Source organism: Elgaria multicarinata, chromosome 2 (assembly GCF_023053635.1).
Source record: "Elgaria multicarinata webbii isolate HBS135686 ecotype San Diego chromosome 2, rElgMul1.1.pri, whole genome shotgun sequence".
In the NCBI taxonomy this organism is placed as follows: Eukaryota; Metazoa; Chordata; class Lepidosauria; order Squamata; family Anguidae; genus Elgaria; species Elgaria multicarinata.
Window position 1 is genome coordinate 99,395,428 of NC_086172.1, and position 24,415 is coordinate 99,419,842.

At 42.0% G+C, this 24,415-nt stretch overlaps 1 protein-coding gene across 1 annotated transcript; it reads left to right on the forward strand.

Annotated features, from left to right (window-relative positions):
• The first annotated feature begins 4,360 nt into the window (after positions 1-4,360).
• Positions 4,361-11,608, forward strand: LOC134393701 (alpha-1,3-mannosyl-glycoprotein 4-beta-N-acetylglucosaminyltransferase C-like). The gene is made up of 3 exons (XM_063118768.1): positions 4,361-4,519; positions 5,435-5,579; positions 10,470-11,608. The coding sequence occupies exons 1-3, from the start codon at positions 4,361-4,363 to the stop codon at positions 11,606-11,608; spliced, it is 1,443 nt and encodes a 480-aa protein (XP_062974838.1).
• Positions 11,609-24,415: the final 12,807 nt, after the last annotated feature.

Below are 24,415 nucleotides of genomic sequence, written 5' to 3' on the forward strand. Positions count from 1 at the left end.
ATTTCACCAAACTTCTTGAAACGCGCAGGGTATGTAAAACCAGCATTCCTTTCTGGCAGGTCTCCATTTCAGAAAGATTGGTGAAACATTTTCCATTTTATGAACGTCAGAATGACCCACCCCCTAATTACGGCCTTAACATGGGCTGGATCTACACTAGTCTTATAACGTTGCTAGTGTCCCTTTTTAATGTGGTTCTCTGTATCGGTTCTCTGTATCACGGGGCACACTAGCGTGACTTACGTTTAGCTGTAACGTTACTGCAGGGCACATCGTTAAATCCTTTCCGTTGTTCTCCCTCTTCTCTGAGTAGCAGAGCTGCTGGGTTTGCTCCGCCCACTGCCTGCCTCATTCCTAGGCAGCAGTGCAGGGCAATAAGCACACACAAACCTCCTCCCAAAACATTTTAACGCAAGTCCCAGGGAATTGCCTGAATGCATAGGAGCCAGCCACTTTGCTGAAGCTAAGCTAGGCTGGGTCTGATCAGGGTTTGGATGGGTGACCAAATTGAAAAGTTTTAGCAGCAGCCCTGTTTTGGACTGGGAGCAGAGACCATTGTTAATTTTCCTGCACGGAGCTACAGTGCTCCTTTGAGTGCTCCTCAACTCCTTTGCAAAGAGGGGGGAAATGTTAAAAAAAAATCATAAAAAATCAACCGATGACCCAATTTGATTCAAATTTGGTATTTGAATTACTGTGCCAATTTTGGTGTCTTTATCTATAAAGCTTACACAGATGTAAGCATTTGTTTAAAATCCTGCTCCTGAGCCCACAGCAGCGGCTCAGGCGAATCTTTTGCAAAAGGAGCACAATTAAGGCAGGATGCATGGGAGTACTTCACAGATTCTAAGGTGGAAAACTTCTGAGTCCTTTGCATGCAATTGTCAGTGACTGCACAGTATAAGGCTGGTGTGATTTATCTGCTGTAGCAGATAAGATAGCAAACGGGGCGAAGGAAGGAGAACAGGAAGTGGGCGGAGCAAACCCAGCAGCTCTGAGAAAGGGAGAGGAAAATTACCGGTAGAATGAGGCACATGAATCTGTAGCCACACTGGAACTAAGAAATAGAACCTGTAAGTACAACTCATTTACAACGTTAGAGACCCAGGGTCACGTGATGCTGTGTGTCACAGTAACCCATTCAAAACGTTAGAATAACATCAGGGTAGGAGGTTAATCCTAGAGGGAGGGGGAGGGAGTGACCAGGATGTGAGAGTGCTTGCTGATTGGCTGGTGGTTGGAATGGTGGATAGCAAGGAATGGGAGGAGTTAGCTGAGTGTGGAGATATTGAAGTGTTGTGAGAGTGAGAGAGAGATAGTTTAGGTTTGTCAGGATTAGGTTTGAGAGTAAGAGCTACATGTTTTATTATTTTGGGGGAGTAGCTTGAGGGAGGAGTGATAGAGTAGCCTAGAAGGTAGGTAGGCAGGGTTGATATTGAAACTGAAGTTGAGTCTGAAGCAATATTTGAAAGGTTCTAAAACATTGAATTGAAACCAGTACGCTCTGTGCCTATTGTAACCATCACACATTTACCTTAGGAAACCAATATGCTTTACAGCTGCAACTTACATCTTGTTAATAAACCTTTACTTAATTCACACTGGTGTGGTTTACGAGGTACCTTGGTGGCATACAGTTCAATTGGTGGCAGTGAAAGGAAAGATGGAAGTTTAGGATGCTAGTCTGGCTTGCTGTGATTCCTGAAGAGAGTGGCATGTCACAGAGACAGTGAGCAGCACCCCAAATGCCCGTTCCAGAGATTGGTCCTTTGATTCAAGTGCAAGAATAAAGGAGCAGGAAGGGGTCAAGTGCAAGAATAAAGGAGCAGGAAGGGGTCATCACAGTGTACATCAGCCTTCCCCAAACTGATTCTTTCCAGATGCGTTGGACCACAATTCTCATCAGTCAGCATGGCTGTACACTCCTCATACATGATGCATGACTCCTCCATGCCCAGAGAGCCTCACTCCTGCAGATATTCAGGAAACAGCATAGAGCTTTTCTGCTTGAAGGCCTTTACAGATCTGTTTCCATCAGCAAAAGTATAATGAGTTAGTGTTTGCATTTACTTCCTTCAGGGTCAGTTTGTACCTTGTATAATGTCTGGGATTACTATTGATACTTGACATAGAAAAGCAGGAAATAAATAACATAGGTTCTATTATTTAAGTAGATTGTAATCTGCTCGATCATCGGGGTTGCAGCAGCGTTATTTAAATGAACCAAACAAATGTCCAGAGAAGGAAAATGAAGGGAGTGGTGTGTGTATGTGTGTGTTTTACAATCCTTACTACTTTAATGTACAAAATGTTTTTTTCTTTAAATGGAGGCATTGAAATTACTGAGGGGACCTTCTGTGATGGTCCCCTAGCTACTGTTTTTAGAACACCACAGGGGGCATTACTTGTCTAAAACTGGGAGGTGGGAAATTGGTGGGAGGGGAATGTTTTACAGATTTCATTAAGCCCCTCCCCCATTTCTCTCCATAATCCAAGTACTGAGCACTGCTCTGTAAATAAGATGACGTAATTTGGAGCCCTCAAACCTGGAGAGAGAAATCCAGATATCTCTAATCGCTTTATGTGGTTATTCAGGACACCAGACCAGTTGTGAAAGGAAATAACTGTCCTAAAGCCAAATTCGGTCACTTCATGATGTTTTTAACTAATGTGCTTATTGCAGAAAGTAGCACCCGGAGGGTGGGGAGTAGGGGGAGGGCTGGTTTTTGGCAGGAAAGTGTGAAGAAACAGTGTGAGCTGGATGTTATGGGAAGGCACAGCTGCATTTTCTATAGAAAGGCATGGCCGGTTGTAACCATATTCAATGTAATTTGTTCATAACGGCCAGAAAAACGATGTAAAGAAAGGCCACACATTCCCCACCTCTGGTCTACACTGACTTGCAGTGGCTCTTCAGAGTTTCAGAAGGCGTAATTTCCAGACATATCTGGAGATACCAAGAATTGTACTTATGTACATCAATTATGTACATCAATGGAGGCTGGTGGGTCTGATGTCAGTGGGGCTGTGAATCTGCTCCGCGGTTCATTCAGAACCAATCAGAACTTTAAAGGTGTTCTGCTGTGCCCCTTGGTTAGCTCCTTTAGAGTTCTGACTGAAACCTGGAACGGATTCACAGCCCCAGTGACATTGGAGCCGCCAGCCTCCACTGTCTACCACTGATAATATGGCCTTTCCATACTGACAGATTGTATTATATTCAGCAGTATATAAATGTTACAAAATAAATCTATATGTTTTGTATGTTCTCTGAGTTGTTTACTATAATACACATCAGCACAGAAATTGGAAGGCAGAAGCAGCTTCTATTGAACTGCGTTGCCTTTAGATACATTTATAGATACTAACTACTCCTCAGGGTTTAGGCACATCCACTGATCAAAAGGCAGTGGTCTGACAGGAACCTCTAGGAGACAATTCTAGTCCTGTTGATTGGCATACAGGTTCCACGGCAGTTGGAGCTTCTGGGACAAGAGAGAAGGGAGCTGCATAATAGCCATTCTGCTCTACCGAACCAGACTGAGAGAGGAGAACAATTGACTTGCACCTCCCTTTTCCTGCTGAATCATTGCTGGACAAGTTCTTAGCAAGCAGAGCAATTTTGTAAGTGCTACAGTGTTTCTTTAAAACAGGGGTGGGCAACGTGCAACTCCCAACAACCCTAAACCAGCATAGCCACTGGTGAGATCTCATGAGATTGCAGTACAACAACATGTTGCTCACCCCTACCTTAAAAGGACATACATTTATCAGTGTAAAAGCAGAAGCGGGAATGCTCAGAAAAAACAAGTCCAATCTCGGTTATTGTAAGCCATGTAGCATAGCTGATCTTTGTGGCCTACACATCCTGCAGCTTTCACTGGTCCTCCTGTTCATTCACATGACTGGCAAAAGTGATGGTGGGCAAGCCATGGGCCTAGTAGTTTGTGTAGCTGGTTTTTCACTGACAATGAAGAGGTGACCCAAGCCTTTCCCAGGTACGTTTCCCAGGCCTTCAATTGTGTGCAACAGTGCCTAATTGGCAGCACAGGCCTATTCTTAGCCAACTTCTGGCACTCATATAGAATGTGAGGTGATGCTCTTCAGAAGAGACCATTTTACATCCAGATCAGGTTTTGTGAGTACGATATGAGTGTGTGCACCTGATTAAAAAGAAAACATTTTCTATCCCTTTGCTTCTAAAACATTTCTTCAGCGCTAGCCATTAAAATGGTTCTAAAATAGTGAGGGATACATTAAAACATAATAACTGTCATTTTTATACGTTCCCATACCATACCCCCAGACTATTAAGACCTGTTGTTTCTATTTTTAAAAAGGACTCAGAATGAAAATTACAATGAAAGGGAGGAGTTTATCGAAGTCACTAGTCTACTACTGGGGAAACTTTTCCAGATTATGTTTTGTCCTAGGACTCTTCATTGTATTGTTTGGCATTATCTGGAAGCAAAAGAAAGAGAAATGCAAATGTTGCAAAATGGAAGATCCTGAATTCATGGTAGGTAACTAAAATAGTTGTGGGCAAGATTTTCCATACGGTTATATGCATTTCAAAGAATATATATTTAATCATACATCTGGGGGGGGGGGAAGGATCAGATGGACATGTTCCCAGACTATCAGTCTGATCAGTCATACTTAAAGTAGATTCATCGAAATCACACTGATTTCAAAGGGTCTATTTTAAGTATGACTAAGTGTGGATACACACTTCTTTCCCTTCTTTTTTTACAAAATAATCAACGCAGGATTTATTTTTGGAATAGGGTTTAGCACCTTGGATATATGTTTTAGAGTTCTGACTGATTCTGACTGAAATCCAGAATGGATTCACAGCACCACTGAAACTGGACCCACCAGCCTTCATGGGCAAATCATGAACACATTTAAGATCTCCATTACCTACGTAACCATATTCATAAAAAGGAAGCAGGTCTCCTTAAACAATTTCTATTTATTCTACATTCTTGAATACTTATTTAGTAAATTTTCTATGCTACTTTTCCAACCTTCAAAATCCATTCTTTCATGCAAAGGAGCATCTAGTCGGTGTCATTTTTATACAAATACACCTTAGGTATCATAAGTAAAATAAAAATATTTTTTTCATCCTCTGGCTTTACTATAATTTACAGACTGACATCAATGGGCTCAAGCATGTCTAATTTTGTATAGGATTGTAGCCTGTTGAGTAAAATACTTGGATCACATAAAATTTCCTGCCCTGCATGTTTTTTGTAGCTCCAAATATTTCTCTCCAGAATTTCTCAACAATTGAGCATGTTCACCTCATAGTATATAGAGATTGGCATAATAATTTAAATGTAATGATTGGATTCAGATGGTGATGACATTATAAGTAAGAAAACCTCACGGCTAATGTTAGAAAAACATATCCTGTTTTCCATTTAAGGATACAGATAGAAAGAAGACAATCAACCTAGAGGATATTATATGGAAGATGCCAGAGAATCCACATTTCAGTGTAGTGAAAAATGCCCTGGGACCTTTACCAATTCCATATAAATATCTCTTGGGATCTCCTCCCTCTAAAAAGAGTGAGTATAAGATATTATGGACATGGCAACCCCTGATGTATGCTGAACAAAATAATGTTAAAAAAGAGGGCAATTGATCTAGCCTCTGTCTAACAAACCGCCTAAGTGCATCCCTAACTGGAAATATTTATTTGTTAAAAATATTTATATACTGCTTAATGTAATAAATTCTCTAAGCGGTTTACATATACATATTATAAATCACATTTAAAATACACTACTAAAACAGTTTCAATTAGCATAGCAAAAGCAAGAACAGTAAGATAGAGAAGTATATGATTAATTACAATTGACTAATTACAAGTAATTAATTATAAGCAGGGAAAGTCTGGGTAAACAAGTGTGTTTTTAGCAGGCATTTGAAACATATATTTCTGCATCCTGAAATGGGGGAGGGTTTTCCAGGGGGGGATCTACACAGCGTCGTGAAGGCGCTTGCGTGCGCCTCCAGTGCACCCCGAAACTCATTGTGTAGATCCTGCCCTACCTGGCCAGAAGAGGAGGAGGAGGAGGAGGAGGAGGAGGAGGCCCCGCATCGCCCCTCGCGGGGACGGGGTGAAAAGTTTCCGGTCTCGGCGGCTTCACTGGGGAGTCCTTGCCGCTGCCGCCCAACTCCCCGCCGGCCTCCTGCTGCCGGCGAAAGAGCCACCCGGGTTGGAGACCTTGGCGGAAGAAGCCGCCGCCACGACTTCTTCCGCCGAGCTCTCCGACCCAGGTGGCTCTTTCGCCGGCAAGGAGGTGGGCGGTGGTGGCAAGGACTCCCCAGCGAAGCTGCCGAGCCCAGAAACTTTTCGCCCCATCCCCGCGAGGGGCGATGCGGGGCCACCGCCGCCTCCTCCTCCTCCGCCTCTTCTGGCCAGGTAGGGCAGGATCTACACAATGAGTTTTGGAGAGCACTGGAGGCGCACGCAAGCGCCTTCATGATGCTGTGTAGATCCACCCCAGATGGTGGGTGCTGCCACCGAGAAGGCCTACCTTCGAGATATTTTGTATCAACATTCTGTTGCTTGCAAAATGACTAGCATGGGCTCCTCTGAAGATCTTAAAGGTATATATTGAGAAAGGTGATCTGCTAGATATCCTGGTCCCAAGTTGTTTAGAGCTTTATAGATCAACAACATAACCGTGTAACCTGGCTCGGTAGCTAATAGGGCACCACTGCACCTCTTTTGACATAGGTGTTAAGTGAACATGGCTGGGTGTCCCACTGAGCACACTCGCTGCTGCATTCTGCACTGGCTGCAGCTTCTGAACCTGGCACCAGGGGCAGTGCTATTCTAGCTGCCAGCAACTGGCACCCTAGGCGAACCATACAATCATGTCCCCGCCATGCAACCAAACCCCAAAGGCAGAACTAGGCTGAGGTTTTGGTAAACTGAGAAACACTTTGCTCCTATTTTCCGTTTAATGAAGAGGTGATCCCACCCCCATATCTTCGGAAGCAGAAATATTATCATTATTATTATTATTATTATTATTATTATTATTATTATTATTATTTTATTATTATTATTATTAGTATTTATTTAGCACCATCAATGTACATTCATAATTATCATTCATAATCAAACACTCCCAAAATGCTTTTTAAAAATATAATACTAAGCACTGTATCAGCACAGAGGGTCTGATAAAAATAACAAAGGAGACAAGCACAGCTGTCCACTCTGGGAACAGATGCCCCCCATCCACAATGCCCAAGGGAGGAGGTCCCTGGAAGAAGGGTCCCAGTTGCATCCTCAAGGTGACATGGGCAACAAGGTGCCGCTGGCCCCTAGGCTCAGCCCTCTGAGGGCAATGGAAGGAGTTGCTGGTGGGGGCAGGGCTCTCACTCCCTGCCTCCAACTAGGAGCAGCAGCAGAGCAGGAGGATTTCCCACGTTGCCTTGGGGATTTTATTTTTGTATACTATGGGGGGGGGAAAGTAATTGTATTACACTATATTCGTAATAAGCCTCCCTAGGATGTAAAATGGCAACCTGTACATTGCATTACTGTGTGTACTCATTTACATACATACATACTAGAGATGAAAAGCATCCTCTACTCTGATATTTATCTTATACAGACCTTGGGGAAGGAGCCTCAAGACAGACATCAACTTTTAAAACTCATATTAAAATGGCGCTGTGCCAACATTTTCTCCTACATTTTTTCCAACCATTTTCATTCAATTTGATAGAAAAGAAATGGTTTTTGAAAATAACTTAAGTGGTGAAGAAAATTTTGAAGAAATTCTCATCGGTATGGTTTCAAATTTTTGTGCTAACCTTATTAAGGAGGTGAGTGCACAAGTGCCCTGTTTTTCATTGAACGATCATCTTTCCCACAGCCTGTTGCCTCCTCAGCTTCCCACACGTCAATTAAAGCCCAGGCAAAGACATCCTGAGGTAATTCCTCCCATAGGGCCTTTTCAAATTAGAAAGCACAAGCAGCCTGGGGGCTGCAAAGCAATGGCGAGATGTGTAATAAAAACAAAAATAAAAACCACGCAACACCCTCGGCCATCTCACAATCCTGAGATAATGCCAACAAAATAAATTCTAAAGCACCCTAAGAAAGAGCTACTTTAAAAGAGCATTTTATAGCATGCTTGTGACTGGCCACTCACAAATGTTTGCAGGTCATTTTGATGACACTGTCAGCCTCCTGCACGTCTCCTGCTCCATTCCCTGGTTTTAGTGGTGAAAAATAAACTTCAGAAAATCCAACTCTTCTGAGATATGTTGGGATTTGATGCCATATACAGGCGTTGTGCTTTAAAACACCCCCTAGAGGGCACTGTCCCACTGAATTATATGGGCCATGTGGTCACTGCTTTCTTCCTCATGTAATTATAGTTTGTTTCAAATGTGCAAGAGAAGCAGGAAGCAGAACCATGGTAAGGGAACACGATTTTCCCCCATCAGAAGGAGCTCAAAGAAACAGAAAAACAAGTCTCTTTCCTGGGGAAGAAAACTTTAGGGAAATTAGAGGACAGATTTTGGCATAGCACTAGCTCCACCTCTTCCTTCCCCCCTCACATGTGCATTGTGGGGGATGCAAACCGGGGGGGGGAGCCAACGTAATTGATTTTGCCACTTGTAGTGGCAGCACATACAACCCCCGCCCCCCAAAAAAACCTTATGCAAAAAGCTGAGCCAAATCTGTGAGAAACTGTGGAGAATTTTTCCTCTCCCTGGAGAAATTCAGTGAAATCCCCCCCCCACACACACACACATACACATCTGCCAATTTCTTGGCCCACAAATAAGGTGGAAAATTTCAAGAGGCAGTTTGTGTACAGCTCTATATTAAACATTAAAAAAATGAAAATCCTATGCATACTTACCTGGGAATAATTTACATTGCATTTAGTGAGACTTACTTCTTAGTAGACTTTCGTAAGATTGCTCTATATATCCCATCAACCCCTTCCCCCTATCTTATATATGCATACACCCCAATTTCTCCAGCATATATAATAACACCAAGAAAGCAATTTGTGGCAAAGTCCAGATTTAAAGCAAAGGGGTGGGGGTGGGAAAGCATTATTATTGTTGTTGTTGTTAGCAGCAGCAGCAGCACCCACACCCACACTCATCGCTCTCCTCCCCTTTCACCCTTTTCTCGCTTAATGATTGCCTGGCTTGACCCAGGGTTCTTCTCCATTTCATATTATTTCTTTTTAAAAATGTGCCTGGGGCAGTGGGCTCACCCTGCTTTACAAGGTGCAGCTGGGCACCATGTAAAGCCTTTCAAGGCTCTGCTTGAGTACGTGCAGTTTAAAAAGGGAAGCTGCTGCACTGGGAAAGGAAATTCTAAGCATGGTGGCAGAAGAAGCACACACCATTGCTAAAGAAGACAAAGGAGGAAAACACCTGGCCCCTCGCAAACGGAAAGACTGTGGCAGATTGGCAAAGTTTTTTTTAAAGAAAGGTAGCCATGGAGGAGATTTGGCGCTCAGACACCCTAAGAAATGATCTCCTCCAACACACAACAAAGACTGTGAGCCTCTTTAGATTGAGGGGAAATTGTGGCTTTGCTTCCTGCTTCTCTTGTGCAATTGTAATGGGGCTGCATTATATAGCTGGAGAAGGGGAACACGTGGTCTATGATTGAAAACTTCCCCTCCTCTTGCTGCTCATAGCTCTGAATGGGACAACGTCCTTAAGTGGATGATTTGTAATGCAACTTCCCCACAGTAGGAAATCCCAAGATATTTCAGCAGTCAGGATATCACAGATATTTTTTAAAAAACGGAATTACCAGGGGAAGGCATGGGAGATGTACACGAGGTTGCCAAAGTCATCAAAACGATCCACAAACTTCACGAGTGTGCCTTATTTCACTTGTGTGAAAAAGTCCTGCATCAATAGTGGCATTCAAGACAGCATGAAGGTGGGTGATTTTGTACTTGAAGTGTTTTGCGAACTTATCACAGTGAGTCTCCGAGGGAAAGATGAAAGCAACCCATGAACCACTTGGAAAAGTTCAGCTGGTTGGCTACTGGAGGACATGATGGAAGCGGCAAAGTACACCATTTTTGCCACCTTCACCATGTAGCAAGCATGCTCACGTGCTCTTACATATGCTAGATCACCTTCATGATGAGTCTTACGCCACTCGCACTTGGGATCCAACTCTCTGACTTTCATCACCATGTTACAGTTGGCAGGCTACGACTAATACAAAATATATATTTTATTTTTTTTATTACATTTTTATACCGCCCAATAGCCAAAGCTCTCTGGGCGGTTCACAAAAATTAAAACCACAATAAAACAACCAACAGGTTAAAAGCACAATTACAAAATACAGTATACTACCATACAGGGCTACTGAAATAACATATGTGAAGTGCTTTGTACATATAGGAAAAGCCATGTATTATAATTTTGATCTCTTCTAGGATTCTTGATGATTGGAATCTCTTCTGTCTACAAAGAAAAGGAGCAGCACTTATTGAAGACCATTGAGTCCATTTTCAGCCACTGCTCCCCAGAAGAATTACGGCTGTTTACCCTAGTTATATATCTAGCCAATAATGACTCTCAGATGAATGACCGAATTGCCAAAGAAATCGAGGCTCAGTTTAGTACACATGTCAGTGTGGGAAGACTGCTTGTTATACAAAGCTCGCTATCCAGTTATCCCCCTTTAAGCAAGCTGAGAGTAAATTCCTGGGACAACGAGGAAAACGTTGGGGCTCAAGCCAAACAGAATGTGGACTATGCCTATTTAGTTAACTTCTGTGCCAGTCTCTCTCAGTATTACCTGATGCTAGAAGATGATATTGTCTGCGCCACCAATTTTGTATCTATTATACACAGTTATGTAAAGTACAAGAAGGGCCCTTGGACCACAACAGCATTCTCGAGGCAGGGGTACATAGGGAAACTCTACCGTAGGTCTGATCTCACTAAACTGGCTCGGTTCCTCTTGATGTTCTATAATGAGATGCCTGCGGACTGGCTTCTAGAATTTTTCCATAAAGCCAATGCTCAAGAAGATGCCATAATCTTCCGGCCTTCTCTTTTTCAGCACGTAGGTAGAATTTCTTCATTTCACAGTATGAAAACTGAACTCAAGGATACAGAGTTTGAAGAAGATCCTGCAGATTTTGGAGACTCTCCTCCTGCTTCGTGTTTCACAAACATACCCATATTTTTAAATTACGTACCAGACAACGTGTGTCCTCCTTGGAAGGGTGTCTTCTGGGGCAAGAATGTAACCTCAGAGAGCTTCTTCACCATTGTCTTTACACAGCCAGTTGTTCCTCAGAAGATTCAGATTTGCACAGGTTCAGCAGAATACAACAGAGACATTCTCCATCATGGTTATGTAGAAAAAGGCAGGCACAAAATCCATTCACATGAGGGTGAAACGTGCCTGACTTTCGAAAGACTTGGCGATTTTAAAGACGGACTTTTTGAAATGGAAGACACAAGTAATGAAGATGACATTGACTGCCTTCGAATACAAGCCACAGCTTCACAAAAGCACTGGCTGAGAATAAGGAGAATTAATATTTGGGCGAAGAAGAATTAATGCTCACCTTCTGTTGTGCAAGTATGTTGCATTCACTGATTTGGTTCTGTGGAAAGCCACCGTTAATCTTGCTAGCTATCACTTACATATATCACTCTCAATAATTGAAAGGCAGTGTTGTTCCGCGTTAATTTAACAAATGAATATTTTATGCAATAAAATTAGCATTTCCGCACGAAGCACTTATGTCTATGAATGCTTTTTACATAGAAACCCCTTTCATAAAATACCCTGACAATGAAGAGAAACTGGACTACATGATTAGATGGCTGTATGAGTTCAGTTTCACTGAAGTGATTTAAAAACAAACAAACAAACATGGAATGATCAGAGTAGATTTTGCTATTCAGTGATTATGGCAGAGGTTTAAACATGCATTACGGACAATGGGTTGCATCCAGATTTATGATGGACCAACAGCACTGACAGAGGTGGAGTTCCCCACCCCTCCTTCTCATGGCAGCCACTCCAGGCCCCTGAAAATCTACACTGTGGGTCAGTTCACATGATCATTGACTTGGTAGCATGGCTTCAATAATGCAAAGATGAAGCCCTACTGATGCCCTATCATGGTGCCAATTTTCATTTCTGAGCTTGGGAAAAGGTCCAAATCAGTCCGAATCGATTCAGACCAATCCGATTTGCTTCGGAGTGATTCGGGCCTCCCCCGATTCACTTCAGATCTGTTTTAGGGAGGTCCGAATCACCCCAATTAACTTCAGATTTGGATCTGAAGCAGTGCACAGCCCTAATAGTGAATATTCAAGCCATGGCAGGTGGTTGCTGTGGTTTATCGTATCATGAAAACCCAGGCATGATGGCTTGCTACATTTAACCCATTTAAGCTATGCTGCTGGCTGCCGATTATGCAAACCCTGTCAGGAGGCCCTGCTGAATGGGGTGACCTGTGAATGAAGGGGGATCCCCCAAAAGTGTGTGGAGGAACTTTCTGCAAGTGGAGCCCATCCTCTTAAGGAATGCAGATCCTGGATCCAACTCATAGACCAACTGTTAAAGAAGAATGTGGTGGAGGATTTCATTTCATTTCATTCCATTTAATTAATTTATTTGTGTGTGTGTTTTAAAGGAATCCTTTTGGCAACAAATCCCTATCATAAACCTTATTTTACAGCATATGTTCAGGATTTACTTTGTGAGCAATGAGTAGAAAATTGCTACATGCAAAGAAAACCAAGTGGTCTGCAGGCATACTAGAAATAAGTATTGGGAGTCCACATTGTGTAAAAGCAAAAGGCAAACCTCCTTGGTGCAGAGGAGAAGTATATTATATAAGAACATCAGAACCGTCTTGGTGTATCTACAGAGCAATCCCAGGGACCACAAGATTTTGCAGACTGCTCTCTCCATGGGCAGAGACAGCAGTTTGCACCTGCAGAAGTCTCATAGTGGCAGCATCGAAGTCTGCCATCAGTGCTCTGAAGGCCAAGAGGGCAAAAAGGTACTGGAGAAGGCTTTGGATCCAGTGCATGTCATTCCTGGGACACACTTTTCTTCCCAGTGGGATGCATTTGGAGGGAAAATCAAAAGAAAAAGATGCTGACAAAAGCAGAGGGTAACACCATCCTGTCCTTACCACCTTGCTGGCATGTGCCCACAGGGCTTTGGATTTGGGGTGGGGGTTCATCTGCCCCATAGTCTTCCTCTTCCACCCCCGTTCGATTGATGCACTTGTCTACCATTTTGTTTCCAACAGCAGCCAGCCAGGTGCTTGTGTGATAAGCTTGACCTGCTGGTACCCAGCTCTAGATACTCAAAGCCTTTAAATATTAGAAATTCAACTAAAAAAAATAAAACCCCAAACCATTCTTTTGATGGACCAGTGAACAGACTGCAAAGTGGCACAGCTGGAGTCACTATCGCCTGTATAAGTTGTTGGCTGTCAGATACAGGAATCCTAATGAACTGCCGGTGGCAACACTGCCCTTCGCCCTGGACGCTGAGTGGTTCAGCCCTCACTCATAGGGATCCCATTGGGAATGTGTCTGTCTGTGTGCATGCAAGAATACATAATATGTAGTGAACACGACAAGATGCCTTGAGCTTCTCAGGAAATTTCTTCTTTCATGAATTCACATTTTCCCTTCCACCATGATTCACTAGAGGGCAGCAGCTCCTCATTCTTTAACTTTCCCAGGCTGGCCTCTTTTTCTATTACTGTCAGTGTTGCATCGATTTGGGGAAGGAATTATATGCAGATTGCTTGACGGAGAAACCTATTCTTTACACCCAAGAAGGTTGGATCTCAATTTAGTGATATTTAAGAGCAAGGCCAATGAAATCGATGGCACTTCCGTTAGTCATGATTAAGTTGTCCTATTGATTTCAGTGCCCCTACACATCTGGATCCAACCGACTGCATTATTTATTTAGGTGTGCTTTTTCTCTTACTCCGACACTACAGCAAAGCCACTGTTGTACCTAATGTGGTAAGCAGAAAACCCCAGCCTTGACTTCTGGCCAACAGAAGGTAATGGTTGACATCTGGACCCTCCAGTTTCATGAAGAGCCAGCTCCCATACTATAGAATAGGCATGCACTTGTCTTTAAGAGCATAAATGTTTGCCTGCTGAAGTAGATGCCACTTAGTCAAGTTTATACACCAGTTGCTGGGCACATGGGTGGAAGGGTGCTGTTCACTAATACCCTGCTTGTGGGTTCCTGGTTGACAGCTGGTTGGCCACTGTGTGAACAGGGTGCTGAATTAGATGGACCGTTGGTCTGATCCAGCATGGTTTTTATGTTCTTACTTTGGGAAGGTCACAGACTGTCCATGATAGAAGAGCTATATCCTCCTTCCTACATACCTCATCAGAGTCCAAATATTCCTTTAAAGATCTGAAAATAAAATGAAACAAGATTGCTCACATTGCTTCCAGGCATTATGGGAATGGTCAGTTGCATATTTAGAAACTTCAGTTGGATCTTAAATAGTTGCCTCCTACAGCAAAAGCTGTTGGATGAATCAATATACCCAGTCCATGTCAGTTTCATATGTATCTAGTGTCTGTTCTATCTGAATTCCACATCAGTCTGCCAATTTTGCTTGTAAAAAAAAAAAGCAGAAAAGTTCACTTTTATTTTCTTACCAAACATACCCTAACATAAGCATTTTGTGTACAACTTTTCTGAATTGACATGTTTTTCATACATGTTTCCCTAATATACGTATTTTTGTATGGAACTTTTCCTAATGTATGCATCTTTGTTTGCAATTTCTGGGCTGAAATCTGCATTGTAAAACTAGAAGGTTGCAGTCTAAAGGATAACTATATTTTGATTCACATGATAGTCTGGTTGGTTCACTTAAAAATGTAGACCAACATTTCCCCCTTCATCCCTGGTTGGTGTAACTCATTTTTATGACTGTGGCAGACAAGAGGGCTGGTCTACCATGAGGCAGACACCTCACGTGGCAGGTTCTAGAAGGCAGCAGTGAGGTGTTGGATGAGCAAATTGTGTGCCAGGTAGTTTGCCCTACACCCTCAAAGCCCGCTTGCTGCCCAGTGTGGTGAACACAGTCCCATTGCCAGTGCTGAAGAAAGATTCAACTGATAGCAGGGTGGATAAAAATCAATGATTTTTTAAAAAAAATATATATTAAAAATTGGATTTTTAAATTTTAAATCAATTAAATCAGATTTTTTTAATAAAATGCTTTTTGAGAAAAAAATCTATCTAAAGATAGTTTTTATTTAAGATACATCATAGTCCAAAGCCTATTCATCATGAAAAAAGGATTAATTTTTAATTATGTAGCACGAGGCTGTTTAATTTTTTTGATGAATGAATTCTATTAATCCATTTACAATGTCATGCTCTTCCAGAGGTTTCTGTAAGATTTTCTCCTTCCAATAAAGTACAGCAGAAAAGTTGTCCAAATATGAATGATTAACCTATTAAAGTGGAGATAGTTCACCTCGCCATAATTTCATAATTATCTATGATGTGTTTCTAATAGTATAACCAAATCAGTATTTTTTATATATATAACTGTAAAACTAAACTGAAAAGTTACTATTCTAAAAATGTAACCTTCATCTGGTTGTAAATATTAAGATTATACCAGCAAGAATTAGTCTTTGGTAACTCTGAGTTGTGTAAAATATAGCGAGGAAGAGTGCACTTTTTTGTGGGGGGGGGAGTCACATGATTAAATTGAGTCTTTCTGAGTAGTGATTTAAATCAAATTGATTTAAATCAAATCCACCCTGACTGACAGTCCAGTCAGTATTTGTACATAGAATGAGAAGGGTCACCATTTTGTTCTTCGCCTCAGGCACCAAAATGTCTTGGGCTGGTCCTGACCAGGCCACAAGCAGCTTTGTGATTGAGCTGTTGCGAAGAGGCTGAAAGGGTGCATTTGAAAAAGTCCTCCTGTTTCTCAAAGTGGGCTTCTAGCAAGGTCCACCTCAGTGCTCTGTCAGCCTACCTGATGGTACATGGCAGCACGCATGTGCAAGTGCAAATTCATCCCTCCTTAGGAAATGCAGCTTCGTTCAAACTTCCCACAGAAAGACAGGCCAATCCTGACTGACACAAGAATCACATTCGGCTTTATTGTGATATCATTACTAGTCACAGGAAACATTTGCTCTCCTTCCCCTTAGGGAAACGTTCAAAGCAATGAGCTCTATGTTACACACCTACATCCTCTTATTTGTGAGGAAGATTTGTTTGTACCGATAATGTGCTCTTGTTGCTTTGAAAATGTATCCTTTAATACAAGAACAGAAGGGCAAGATTAAAAGCAAGAGTCTCTTGTTGAATGCCAGAGGCTCTGGAAACTGTGCAGTCAGCGAGTTTATAACATTATCTCCCTTCAGAAGAAATTTCCAGCACTGACTGAAAAGAGAGGGGGGGGATGCTAATAGGAATCAGAGTTGGTGCCCAGCTCTACTGCACAGTTATTTACTTTCCAGCTTCCTCACTCAGGCGTTGTCTTCCTTCCTCGGCTTTCTCCTGAGATTCCAAAGCCTTGTTTCAAATTCACCAGGCTTCCTGTTGACCAGATCAGACATGTACGCCTATGAACCATGACTTACCGAGCCAGTAGTTCCAGGATCAATACAGGTGTGTCACTGTAAGGGAACTATTTTCCTCTTTATAATGGTGCAGAGATCAAGACCTAACCCATAATACTGGCATGGCAGCAGCTGATGCTAAGTGCTACATTCATGTTCTTCTTCCCCTTTTCCCTTTTTGATACAGCTTGGTGACCACATGCCAGAGTTGGACACAGGGCAATAACTGAGGCTGGCTAGGACCGTGTAGCTTTGGACAGTTTCACTTATAATCCAGGGATGTGGAACCTCTTTCTGCCTGAGAGCTGAATTCAGTTTCAGATAAACTATCGAGGGGGGGGGCACATGCCAGTGATGGGGAGGACCAAAGGCAAAAGGGATGGTGGAAAAGAACTTTGGGGAGGGGACCCAGAGTGTATTTTCGAGTGAAAGGAATTGTGAGCTTGGTTCTGGTACTAAGCACAAATTCCTGGGCTAAGCATATGCTGAAGAGGCACTCATCCTTGATTCTTGGCACATGTCCATCTACCAAACTATTTTGCACCTAGTCCACGTGTACCTCAGGATTCTCATGAAAAGCAAGGTAGATTGTACAAGCTTGATATTTGCCCACCCAGAGCTGGTTTGGGTAGAAAGTAGATCTCAGATGTTTTGGATTTCAACTCCCAGCATTCCCAAACACTGGGTATGCTGGTAGGGGCTTCTAGGAGTTGAACTCCAAAACATCTTGAGATCTACAAAACATCTGCACAGCCCTACTCTAGACAGGGCAGGGGAGTTAAAGGCCAGTGAAAGAGAGCAGAGTAAACATGCCCCATTTGCAAAATGGAATGCAAGATTCAGAGGGCCATTGTTTGCCCTGGAGTAGTTAAAGCAAATCCATATGATTGTTTCCACTTCAATTATTTCAGAAAAGACATGGCCAACGTGCTCTGGGAAGGCACATCCTTTTTGTAGCATCATTTCCGTTGACTTTCAAGTCCTTTCCAGAAGGCTGTTTAGAAAAACAGATATCTTGGGCTAATAACTGAATAATTATTCTTGCGGCTATATTAATAATGAAACATGAATTCCTCCAAGGTAAGAGTACCTTGAGGTTGTGCCATATCGCTCAGAGCAGTTGCATCCCCAACTGAAGCCATGGCAAAGGCCCCAAAAGCCTTGATTTCAACCATTAGTCATTAAACGGTAATTATTCATGAAATTTTCAATGAAGTCTTCATTTTGAATTCTGACTGGGAGAAATAAATGTTCCCCAATGCTTCCTCTCCCTCCCACCCCACCCCAACTTGATATCTCCCTCTGGCTAGATTAAGATGTTCCTTCTCATCTTCTTCTTTCTTGTTCATTTTATTGTTTGGTTCTGTATAGCTGGCAGCAGGGAAGCTGGATTTCCACCCTTTGAAAACCTTTCAATGTGCTGTTGGATCATGTGCATGAGTGTGCATGCAAGAGTTCCCATTCATTTCAGTGGAGGAACCTGATCCATGAACTCAGATCCAGTGTTGACATCTCACTAGTGTACAAGATTATGATGTCATGTGGAGGCAACTTCTGGATACATGCCCGTTCCCCCTCCCCATGCCCCTGCAAGCTGAGAGTACGAAGAAGCTCTCCCATTCTTTCTATGCTCTTTCCTAATTCTCCTGCCTTTGGTTGGTTTCCCGGAGCATTGTTGTGACCTCCAATGAATTCTAAAGTAGCCCACGAAGATACATGGCTCATTCGTTCTGCAGGTAATAGTGGATATTTATTTATTTATTTATTTATTTATTACATTTTTATACCGCCCAATAGCCGAAGCTCTCTGGGCGGTTCACAAAAATTAAAACCATCATAAAACAACCAACAAGTTAAAAAACACAAATACAAAATACAATATAAAAAGCACAACCAGGATAAAACCAGGCAGCAAAATTGATATAAGGTTAAAATACAGAGTTAAAACAGGATAATTTAAGTTAAAAATTAAGTGTTAAAATACTGAGTGAATAAAAAGGATAGTCTTAGAAATTCCAATTCTTGGGTTTCCTTCTCTTTAATTGAGGAATTACTAGCAGTGAAGAAAAGCATAATGAGCTGAAATATCTCGATATCGAGCGAGGAGTTTTTGCTATAGCAGTGCACATTAATCTTGAAACGAATGAAAAAAAGGAACTGAAGGGGAGCTATTTAGTTCAAATTTCATTTGTTCTGAAACAAATGCAGAGAGGAACAGATGAGTCAGGAGGCGCATTAATATTCACTCGCTCTTCATTCATATAATTCAGGGGAGGGGAAATTTACATGACTCCAAAGGCAGCAGCTGTATTATCTTCTGAAGTCATTTCTAGCACCTGCCATTTTTTATCTTCCCAGAGTGCCCCAGATGTTCCATCAGAAGGGGCTGCCACTTTTCCTCCAGGAATGACACATCCAGAGGATTTACGGAGGAAAACAATTCCGTCTGGAATGGCTGCAGAAGTCAGCAGCCACTGTGGTAGAGTGGTTAGAGTGTTGGCCAAGGACCCAGGAGACCCAGTTTCTAGTCCCCCCTCAGCCATGAAGCTCACTGGGTGACTTTGAGCCAGTCACAGACTCTCAGCCCAACCTACCTCACAGGGTTGTTGTTGTGAGGATAAAATGGAAAGGAGGAGGATCATCACCTTGGGCTCCTTGGAGGAAAGGCAGATAATTGTAATAAATAACTCAGCTCCTTTTGGTGCCAGAAGTGGCAGCAGACAAAATAAAATTTAAAAAGTGAAGAAAAGAAAATGAATGTGAATAACAAGACAAAAGAACTGCAAATCAGTGAACAAAAAAAAAATCAAATGCAAACAGCGACTAGATAATAATAATAATAATAATAATAGTAATAGTAATAATAATAATAATAATAATAATAATAATAATAATACAAACAAGGTTCCTAATAGTGAAAACAAATGAAGTAATGAAACCAAATACAATTCTTGTACACCAGTATTTGATTTATTTACGAACACATGTATAGTCAATGTCCTTGAATACTGAACTCCTTATTCTATGTATTTACTAGAGCTATGGATTATTCACTTTTAGTAGGTTTTGTTCTCAACTTCTAGCTAGATATATATTGATGTTACAAAAAACAAACAAACTAAAAAACACACCTCACTATATTCATACCGCATCCACCTCAGCAATCCTATGCCCCCAGACAGTGTCTGAAAAGGGACAAAGGATTGTTTGGTTTCCAGCCTCCGAGCTCATAGGCGAAGCTCCGGCCCAGGAAACCGCACTCCCCTCCCCCTCCTGCTAGTCGCTACCACAGAGAGAACCATGCTGGCTACCTCTCTGCACTTGCAAAGACCGAGAGAAGGGCGGATTCCCAGAGGCAGGGATGGGAGGCGATCGGGGAAGTGGGCTAGGAGGTGCCTTCCCACTCTGCATTTTGGCTGGACAGGTGATTTTGCCATCTAACAGAGGCTTTGGGGAGGGGAGGGAAGAAGGGAAGGAAGCTAGTGGCCTCCCGCTCTGTATAGGACACTTGTAAGCCTCCGAGTTCAGAGGTTTATGAGTAGCTAGGCTGGATCACATAGGATTACACCCTTAGCTTCTGATGCCAAATTAGAAGCAAGTGAGACACACTATATAATTATATGGACCAACAAGATCTTAAAATCCAGCATACAAACTTTCAAATCACACAGGCCTTAGCTAGACCTACCTCTTAGTCCGCAACGGAGGGATGAAGATCTCATGATGGTTTTATCATGAGATCCCCCCTCTGTTTACACGCGGCGCGTGCCGACCTCAGACGGAGAGGTGTCGCGCCCACCATTTTTTTTCCTTTACAGCTAAAGGGCCAGCAGCTCATGAACGGTCGTGTGCAAAACGTAAGTTATTTTTTAAAAAATAATTACTTCCCCTGCTTCCCCCCTCCCCCCAGCCCTGATGGGCACAATGCTTCTGAGGAGCGCTGCACCCTGTGCGTGGGTCTCGGCTCCTCACAAGGAATCACGAGGAGCTGGGACAAACTGCGGCGAGTGGCCACACGTTCCGTGGTCTCGGGATCAGCCCGAGACGGTGGAAAAACTGGGCCTAAGGGGGGGGGCAAATCTTGGGCAAGGGAGGGATCATCCCTCCCTGATCTCAGGATCCCCTGTGCGTCATCTGAATGCACAGGGACTATCCCGGGGATCATCCCGGGATTTTGCCCCATCTAGCTATGACCACAGAAGCTTTCCTGAGGAAAAGGAATCAATGCTTCCATTACAGGATATCTTGTATTGGTGGTTAATCATGCCGGCAGATATTTTCAGGGCTGTTTTCAGCTCCAGGTTTTATTTACGTATTTATTTATTCATTCAAACATTAGAGGAGACAGAATTACTTTCAAACTAGCCTTGCTGATAAGGTTTCAGATTACAAAGGTCTCTGGCATCAAATTAAAAAAACACACACAGAGAAAAATGTCTATTCTCTTTGGGAAGAATAAAAAAAGAGTAAAAAAAGTACAGAGGCATGTTTGAAAATATCTTTTCTCTATTTGTCAATAAATTAGCCCTGTAATATAACAAAATTAACCAATAAACTAAGTTAATTAAGAGATCTTGAACACAGTGGCTCCATCCTAGATGGACTCTCAGTTATCACAGTGCAATCCTATACGTGTCTATTCTGACATAAACCCCATTATGCCCAAATATGCTTACATTGGATCTCAGGAGGTTCATGTTAGTATATACTGTTCTAATTTACAATAGTATATACTAACATGGACCTCCTGAGATAGCTATCCCAGGTATCCATTTGTTTTATTATTTGGATGTTTGGATTTAACTTCCATACTATTTATTCAGTTAAGATCAGTTTCTACTGTATGTATGATGTATGCGAATCAGCAGAACCAAATACAGAATTATTACCTAACGAAAGAGCAACTTCTCCAAGATGCCATAATAGCAAATTGTTAACTACATAATTAGGGGGGGGGGAGTCTAATTTCTATGCGGATTGCAAGTGAGAGACAGTTTCTTTTCAAAGGGTGGTACAAGGCTAGGGTGATGAAGAATTATCTCAGTTGTGCTCCACACATGGCGATTGACTGAGGGGGGTTTAGGATTTTATAATGCATTCTAATGGGGGGGGGGGAACCAGATTTCCTGAGGCAACTTCTTATGATGCTTTCAGAAACAAATAGGTATGAAAGAAAACAAGGCTTCTGTGAAAGAGTGATGTGTATGCTCAAGTGGCCTCCTTCCCTATTCATATATCTCAAACCCGGGCAGGTTCTCCAAGAGCTTGTAACAGATCTGATTAATGGTCTCATTGTGCTTCGGGCCTGCACTGATGTTTGTCTCACACTTACAAAAACAACAAGTGCAAGGCGTCCACTGCAAAGCCTCGTAAAAGAAGATTAACAGGAACCCCAGGAGGGACAAGGAACAAATGGCACTGCTGTTCAGGAAAGAAACAAAGACCAGACTCACCACAAAGCGAAGGATTGAAGCTCAGCTGTAGCTCACCTTGGCTCATCTAACTCTGACAGTATTTTCTTTCTGCAAAAAGCAAACAAACAAAGAAAGAGGATATTAAGGAAACAACACACCGCAATATGCATGCTTTCAGGTGATCATATTCAGCAAAGCATTTTAAACCGTTCAGAAGAAATTCTTAAAATATGTCAATTAATTAAAGCAACCAAGCCACAATCTAGTACTGAGCGGCAACGGCCTAGCCCACACTGATTTCAGTGGGACTCCACAACGCAAACCTAGGCATGTCTACTCAGAAATAGCAGGTAAGTATGCATAGAGTACTGCAGTGTTAAATGTGCATAACAATGAAGTGGATTGTGGCCGTAACCCTTCTGATACCATTAGTTTCTGGCTGCTTAAAATTTGATTGCGCAAATTTTCTTTACTGACAATCTGTTTATTCACTTAGTTTAAAGCAGCTAATCATCAAATAAAAATGCAAACACCAGGCCATGGAATATTTTTAAAGAAAAAGTATGGATAATTGCAAGGTAAATATTTTTAATACCCTGATTAAATAAAAAGAAGAGAGGCTACTTATAGATAACTATAACAGAGCAGATACAGTAATTTCATTCTCTAAATTTATTTTTGTACTATACCTTTCTACCAAGAAAATGGCACTTAATCTACTTTGCACTTCTAGAGGAATTTTCTATAAATTCTAATCACAATTAATCAGTCTCTAATCAGAACTTTTTCAGATGTGCTGAGAAACCTTATAGAGTGGGATCTTGCAAAGAGCACTATTGATAGGAACTGGTATTAATTTCCATTAAGACAAACAAGTTAAAACCCAAACTCCATCTCATTGGTATAAGGGCACATTGTAAGAATAAGACTGCAATCATATACATCCTTACCTGGGAGAAGGCCCAATAGAAATCAATGAAGATTACTTCTGAATAGATGTTGTTTTTTATACTGTTTATGTTTTGATGGTTTTTAAATTTTGTATACTTTTAATGTTTTTAATTGTTGTAAACCGCCCAGAGAGCTTCGGCTGTGGGGCGGTATATAAATGTAATAAAATAAATAAATGTGTACACTAAAGGGGAACCTTATAAAAGCTACATGCATACAAAATCTGGATAATAATTATTAAGTGCCCCAATTTACATACATTTGTGCTTGTAGCACAATTCAATGCATGTTTATTGAAAAGTAAATCCCACCGTGTTCTTAGGAAGTGTGTTATGATTGTCACTCAGGAATCTTATGCACACTTAACTGGAAGTAAGTCCCATTGAACACAATGGGACCTCAATGCACATGCATAGAGCTGCATTGCACATCCCACTGAAAGCAATGGATTACTGCTATGTGTTAAGAGTTATGTAGGATCCCTTCTCAAACATGGAGATTAAACCCCCCTCTAGAAACAAGATCTTTCTCAACTATACTTACTTGGACTTGAAAGATGGTTGATAGGAATTTTTTATACAGCAAATTCAGTAACTATGTCACAATGAACATCACCTCTGGGAATAAGGCATTCTTTTTTATTTGTAATTAAAAATAATTAAATAAAACTTAGTTTTCAGTAGCATTTAACTCAGGATAGACATGGTAACAATTTTGTTTCCTTTAGACACTGTTCCATCTTGCTGGTGCTTCAGCACAGAAGTGAACTCCTGTGATGGTGTTTAATTGGGAAGAAAGAGCAGCTCTGTTTTTCTTGGGGAAGGAATGCTGTTCTATGCATTAGTCTGCGCACCACTGCCCCCTACTGGAACACCAGAAGCCTACTACCAGATTCCCAATATAGGAACATAGGAAGCTTGCCTTATACCAAGCCAGACCATTGGGTCATCAACCCCAGGTACTGCCAATACTTAACTGGCAGGGGCTCTCTAGGGCTTCAGGCAGGAATTTTATGTGTCTTACCTGGAGATCGAACCTGGGGCCTTCCATATGCAGGTGATCTATCATTGAGCTGTGGCCACAAACTGAAGGTGCTCAATTTTAACAAGGATCTTGCTTTCTGGAAATGTGAGTGACATTATTTTTTTCTTGGGAGGAAAGAGGGGTTAAAATGACAGGCAAAAGAGGAAGGGACTAGAAGAGGCTGCCAAACCGAATAAGTAACCGAATGCAGCCCTTCCCAAGCAATTAACTTCTGTATTTCCCTGTCTTGTCCAACAATGCTGCTTCCTTTTCTCCATTGAACTCTGGTCAATGCTCTCCTTCGGGAATCTTCACACTGTGGCTGGCATCGGGTGAGGCCATCCCTTTTCTCGCTCGCTCTTTCTTTCTAACATCTC

Excerpts from the sequence above, each read along its gene's own strand:
- LOC134393701 (XM_063118768.1), top strand. The coding sequence starts at position 4,361 with ATGAAAGGGAGGAGTTTATCGAAGTCACTAGTCTACTACTGGGGAAAC. Across the intron at positions 4,520-5,434 it reads TGGAAGATCCTGAATTCATG|GATACAGATAGAAAGAAGAC; the intron begins GTAGGTAACTAA and ends TTTCCATTTAAG. Across the intron at positions 5,580-10,469 it reads ATCTCCTCCCTCTAAAAAGA|GATTCTTGATGATTGGAATC; the intron begins GTGAGTATAAGA and ends GATCTCTTCTAG.